This window comes from Apaloderma vittatum, unplaced genomic scaffold (assembly GCF_000703405.1).
Source record: "Apaloderma vittatum isolate BGI_N311 unplaced genomic scaffold, ASM70340v1 scaffold6799, whole genome shotgun sequence".
In the NCBI taxonomy this organism is placed as follows: domain Eukaryota; kingdom Metazoa; phylum Chordata; class Aves; order Trogoniformes; family Trogonidae; genus Apaloderma; species Apaloderma vittatum.
Window position 1 is genome coordinate 89,709 of NW_009734570.1, and position 6,735 is coordinate 96,443.

The window sequence follows — 6,735 nt, forward strand, 5'->3', positions numbered from 1 at the left end:
CCTGCTGAAAAAGCTCAGCTTTCCACTCCTTTGTTTTAAAGTTGGACCACACATATAATACTTGTTCAAATATGACGATTAACAGGAGGAAAAAGATGTTTCATCCAACTATTTTTTTTGTTCCTTAAACAAAAACTTCATCTTCTTTTGAATTGAGTTACTACAGTAAGAAGAAACAGGGGTATGAATAAAAAGATTCAAGGTTCAAATGAACTTCTAAAATTAATTTTCATCTATGATTCAGCAAAAACCCATGCCAAATACATAAATTAAAGGGTACAATGCTCTCCTCTCAGAAAATAATTCATTTTTTGTAATAAGGATTAAAAATACAACCCTAGTCCAGCTTTAGACACACTTCTCCCAGAAAGTACAACCGACTTCATTCACACAGTGGACATATGGTTTCCTTAAATTTGAGAACTGCTCCTAATTTCCATAGCTTTGAAAGAAAAAAGAAAATGCCCAACAGGACAACTAAATAAAGACAATGAACGGAGATATTCACCAAGTTGTGGATGACTGCAGAACTAGGTAAGAGTTTGCATGTGAAGAGTGGCTGGTGTTGAAGTACATAAGGGGGAAATAATTATTCAAAACCAGATTTTGAGTCCCCATGGAGCAAATGTCTTATAATCAACACTAACATCATCAGTATGCCAGTTAAATATGCTGGGAAAACATTTAGCGTTAATCCAGTAAATACAGTTATAAAAGCAACATCTAATTTTCTGAAAAGGCTCATATAACACCAAGCATCTGCTCCGAGAACTACATCTACGGAAGACCAGGAAACACAAGCAGTGTGAACAGTAAAACAACGCGCTCGGTGCAGATGCAAAACCTGCTGACATGGTCAGTGACTCTGCAGCAGAACTTACACACACATGCACAGAGAGAAACTTAACTCTTGCTACCTACAGCTCATAAACTGTTCTCTCTACTTTGGCTATAAAAAGAATAAGCATAACGTAGATTTCTTTTTTTTTAAACTGAAATTTGAAACGGGAACAGGCCAAAAAAAAAAAAAAAGATGCAACTATGATGAAACAATAGACATGTCTATCATCACCATCTGATCACCACAGGAACAAAGAGCTGTGTTACAGGCCAGATTGAAATTCTTATGCATCCTCAGCTCCTTATTCCTTGACCAGCCCCACTGAGAAGTAGTAAAACATGCATGGATCTATGCTTTCTGCTCAGTGAAAGAATAAACAAACAATACAAAAGCAAACTTCTTTCACACTGCCTGGTAGGAAGCACGTTTTTTATGTCACAGCACTGATTTCCCCTCCATGCCCCCGATTTTTTTTAAATGACAATTTTTAGTAAGTGAACAATAAAGTTATCCCCTTTCTTAATTCATTTGAAATGTTTCCCCAGCCTGAAATCTGTTCAAGGCAGCGAGACTTTATCCCATGTGCTGGTGATATGCTGGACAAATGAAAAAATGAAAAGCAAAAGCGTATAGACAAGAAATGTTTATTGAAAAAGAAAATAAAATTAAAAGACAAAAATGGGTGGGAAGCACAGCACACAGAACTAGGAATTAAAAAAACATCTTACATTCTGCCTTAATGGCAGCACAGTTAATAGGGACAAAGGGACGTCTCGCTGCCTGCCGCAGCCGGAGGGTATTTTTGCAGACCTGACGGGCCAGTTTTGTCCAGCACGTTGTGTGAAGAAAGAAAGCCTGACGTGTTTTCACTGCTGACTTTGGACTCCCAGTGTTACGAACTGGAGTTCCCTGTGTGGCCTGCCGGGACATATGAGTCCTAACATGGGATTCCTATAGAAGTAAAACAAAACAAATCATAACATATATATATATATATATATATCTCAATTACAGCATTAAAATATAAAAAAATCCACAAGTTGAATAAAATCAAAGTAATATGCAGAACCACTTATTAAAGAACGTGGGGTTTATGCAAGAAGCTGTCTAACACAGTAGGGAGCTCTCTGGCGAATGGGTATATAATGCCCTTCTAGATAAGTAGTCATATTAATGTTTTATAGATAACACATCATTTGATTGATAGGATAACATTTCTCTACCAAAAATGCATCAAGCGGATGTTTATCTCAGACTTGGTGATATAAAGACATGGCAGGACCTGCCATGATATAAGCCAAGGTAAAGGATTAATAAATTAAATTTTGTAAAACAAAAGTTGAAAACATACATAAAATATTCAAACCACAGCAGTCTTGTCAAAGCACCACATTTATTTTTAGGTAATTTTATCTACGCAACCCTACCTCTGTAGGTTGGCTGGAAGACAGTTTATCTTCATCTGTCTGTGTGGGCATCTTCAGGCCACCGTATTTCTTCCAATAAATCCAGCAAGATGCACACAATCTACATTGCATATTAGGAGGACCCCAAGAATACCACTGGTGAGACTGTGCAGCTAAGGAGGAAAAAAAAATTACAGAACAGCTGAAGTGGTGCATGCTACATCCAATAGAACAAAGTCAAATACTGTAATAGATGGCATTTCCTAAGGGCATTATATGGATAAATTATTTACACATTTCACATAAAGAAAATAAGAACCTGGATTTTTAGTTTGTTGTTTAAAAAAGCACCCCAAAAGTCAACCCCAAACAGACATTTCAAAATACTTCCTTACTTAACCTCAAATGAGGAACTTTGTGTTGACAAAAAGAGATTTTTTCTTTCAGAAGTCAACCAAAAAAACCAACCAAGCAACAAACTAAACCCCTGAATCCAAACTTGCAAATCCTGTAAGTCTTCCACTATTTCTAATCTTACCCTGGAAGACAGGCTTGTTATGTTGCTTGCTACTTATCAGAATTACTGAAGATCTGGGGGCTTTGCTCAAGTCATGTAAAGTGAGTATTTGTAAGACAAGATCCATATAAGAAAAGGACACACCTCATTGACCTTGGAGATGCCCTTGTGCCTTTATCTTATACACGTGGAGATTCAGCAGGAGCTAATTATTTCTTTTCTTTTTATAATCTTTCACAAGAAATGTTTAAAAAACAAAGTAAATAACTTGAACAAACTTTCTATATACAGAAGATGATTTTCATTTAACTAGTGTTTAAGACATAGGAAGCCACAGCAATGGTAAGTAAAGAACATGGTAGGCCTTCTCGATTCTTTCCACTTCTGGATTTTAATACTCGTTCTCTCATATAACTAACTGAAAGTAAGTCCACCAGGGACGACGAAATACTAGAAAGAAAATCCCAAAACCTCCTTCACTGCCTGCCCTGCGCCCCAGCACCATCACCACAAGGCAGGGGAGGAAAAAAATCCTATATTCAAAAAGCCCTGCAACCTCACAGTATTCTGAAAGTAAAGGGAAAACATATCAGTGCCACCATATTATATTACTTTATCTTTCTCTATTTCCTGAATTGTACAAAAAAGAAATAAAAAAATCAAAAAGTGGAATATTGACATTCGATCAACATGCTGAAGCCACAGCTCATTGAAAATTATCCTCTATTTATAGCATGCTAACACAAGTACATACATTTGTTTAACAGTGCACATTAAGATTAGAATTATTAAAAATACTATTATTTATTTTTTAAAGCACTTACTATAGCAGCTTTCACAAGCCCGACCTATTAGCGAGGCCTGTGCCTGATAAGAGGCTCCCACTGCTCCATTGACTGCTGCAGGTTTCCCATTGTTGCTGGATATTTGATTGGGATTTGGTTTATTGCTTTAAATTAAAAGGAAAAAAAAGATAAAAAAATGTTTTACTAAACAGTTAGTCATCAGGAAAACATAACAATCTAATTCTGGAATTCTGATGTGTGTGGTGACAACATCTGTGAAAATCACTTTAAACAAGACTAATTTTTATACACATCTTCATTGTAAGAAATTTGCTATGTAAAAGCTGCTTTGATACTCAAATTCACAGGTCTTTGTAAAACATTCTCACATGGTCTAAGCTATTTGGCAAGTGAATAAAAGACCTCATGCCAGAGAAAAGCATTAACAAGAGCCTGACACAGCACAGAATTTCAGAAGGAGGTTCCAGTCAACAGATAAGGCAGGTAAACAAGATGAGTCTGAACTTTGGGGTGAAGTGTAACAAGTAAGAGTAGTGACACTGCCTGTAACAGTACAAAGCTGTCCACCCTAGAAGAGGGTCCGCTGCCTCCTGTCTCACGCAGAAGCAGGTATCTTCCCCCCAACCATGGTAAATGTGAACATCCTGTAACCCTGGGGAAGCTCGCCCATGTAATATCAGGCTGTTCTGTCCACACTCTGTCCTAAACAACTTTCTAAGAAAGATGGAGGAAGTGGGTTTGGATTATTTTTTTTTTCACTTATATTATTATGAAGATTATTTTATCTGCTAATACTTCAGTGAAATAGGACTTTACAGGTCAGTTAACTCAAAGATAATTAATATACTTGTCACTAGGTTAAGTACAGTATTTCCAAAGCTCCGACTTTGTGGGTGTTAATTACCCCTTTGACAAGCTATACTCTCAAATACAATGCAAGGCTGAATACATTGATTCCTAAGATGATTATTCATTACTTTAGGTAGCGTAAAATATATTCAGGATTTGTTAAAATGACAAACTAAAGAAACCTTTGCTGCATCAAGTGGCTGCTTCAAATGCCAGAAAATCTGTCTCCTGTCTTCTCCTTTCTCATTATATCCAGTGAGAAACACTTCTACAATCTCCAGATACTCTTTATCAAGATACGAAGGGCTCAAGGTACAAGAGAACGGATCAAGAGATGATTAAAGTCTCCCACATCATGATCTGTTGCTCTAGTTACCTCCCAGTGAAGCCATGAACTGAAAGGGAATCTCTGGTATTGACGACAGAACCTTACTTTCAGAGGAAACACCTTGTGACCAAGTCCAAAAAGGTATTCAGCTCTCAGAATCAATTCTACTCAGATTTCAAAAAAAATAAATCAGTCTTGAAACCGAGTGCCAGCAACCCATTTTTCCACAAGTGCCCCAGACTGCAGAGTTATCAAAGACTTAAGAAGTCCTACCACCCTCTTACCATTGACCATAGATTTGTCTTGACATGGAGGCAAAAGACAAGACAGTAAGAAAGCTAAAAAAGAATTTATCGGTCCCCATGTGTTGCCTGATCCAGTCGAGAGGTGGTGTCCCTGGCGACAGGGAGGCTGGATTAAAATGATCTCTAAGGTCCCTTCCAGCTTAAGCCATTCTATGATTTATGTAAAGATTGAACATCTCAGTTTCTCCTAAAGCAGCCACTTCCCTGAGAGGGTTAGGGAACACACATACTACAGCATTCAGCTTGTTTAAAAAGGCATCATTTATTAACAACTTGAGCTTCAAGACTTACAGCATTTCTTCAGAGATGTGATTAAAAGACCGAATTTAACAGTCTGCTGTCTGTATTATTAAATCTGTTTAAGAAAGAAAAGTCTGCACGAAGTTTGGAAATGAAGCTCTACTGTATGCAATTTATACAAGTAATCAAAAGGACAACAGTGGGTTTTCCAAGTATTTCATTTGGTATTCTAGTCTTCTCTTGTACGAGAACTAGTAACAATGGGAAGTTCACATATATGTAAAACTCAATATACCCACTGAAATCTTAAAAGAATGCAGTCCTTTCTCTTCTCATAATCTTGAGGAAATTACGAATACCAAAGAGATTATATCTTGCTTCTGTAAACTACATATTAACAAAAGCAGGTAGAGCATCAAGTTTTTATCTTAAAAAGATTAAAAATGCCTCAGAAGAAAAGAGATTTCATTAATAAGGCAAAGATTTTGGGCTCTATGCTACCTTTAATTTACAGAGTATCTCCTGTCTCTAGCAAGAACAGACCGTACCAACAACATAAAACTGCAATGGGAAAGTATCTGATTTTATTTTATGTAACTGCACTTAACAACTGCTTCACAGAAATACAAAGTGTTAAGCTAGAGGGATTCAGAAGCAATTACTCTGGAAGAACTTCTTATTTTAAAATACCAGGCTCTTCTTGCACGTGAGCAGTCCATGTAGCAGTTGATCACCTTTTGTACAAGTTCTCACTGTTCCAAAATTGACATTTTGTAGATCAAAGACAGAGAGCTCAGTTAAGCATGAACGTTGCACTTATGAGAAGAATTTGTGGCATTTTCTGATTGTATCTCTGTATATTCTGCTTCTGTATAACAAACACTAAGTAACTATAAAAAAGATGACTAAGAAAAATATCATGCATGTTACTGTTTCCATTTTACCTGTACATTATTCAAAAAAATGACTTTGTTATACTCACTAGGTGGGGATGTATACTTGTTTCAATTTACTTTCTGCTTCAGCCGCTTTGAGACGTTTCTAATTGAAAAAAACACACATTAAAATATTAAAGTACAAGAATTCGTAAGACTGCTTACAATCCATCTTTTTTCTATTTTGTGATTCCACAAGCGCCTCCAAAACAAGCACAGGAATCTATAAGACGAAACTCGTGAAAATCAGAGTTATTTTTATTATTAGTTTTAAATTTTATTATATTATCTTCCCCAGTAAAGCTCACAAGCCTCACATATGATGATAAAACTGTAGAAATTACAATTACAACTTACATAAATTACATCTACATAAACAGGTATGACACTGTGGCTACTAACCTTCACCACAGAATAAGTAGGAAATAAGTGACGTAAATAAGTCACGTAACTCAGTATTTCTTGTGTGCTCTGTCCAGTCTCAGGCTCATATTTTATAAGCAGTGTA

The 6,735-nt window shown here is 36.4% G+C and overlaps 1 protein-coding gene across 1 annotated transcript in view; it reads right to left on the reverse strand.

Moving 5' to 3' along the window:
* Positions 1-6,735, reverse strand: part of MTA3 (metastasis associated 1 family, member 3) — a 124,553-nt gene that overhangs the window by 49,943 nt on the left and 67,875 nt on the right. Inside the window, exons 9-12 of the mRNA XM_009876328.1 lie at positions 6,275-6,333; positions 3,589-3,713; positions 2,269-2,420; positions 1,570-1,792 (exon numbers count right to left, since the gene is read on the reverse strand). Coding sequence (XP_009874630.1) covers positions 1,570-1,792; positions 2,269-2,420; positions 3,589-3,713; positions 6,275-6,333 — 559 coding nt within the window. The remainder of the gene's footprint in view (positions 1-1,569; positions 1,793-2,268; positions 2,421-3,588; positions 3,714-6,274; positions 6,334-6,735) is intronic.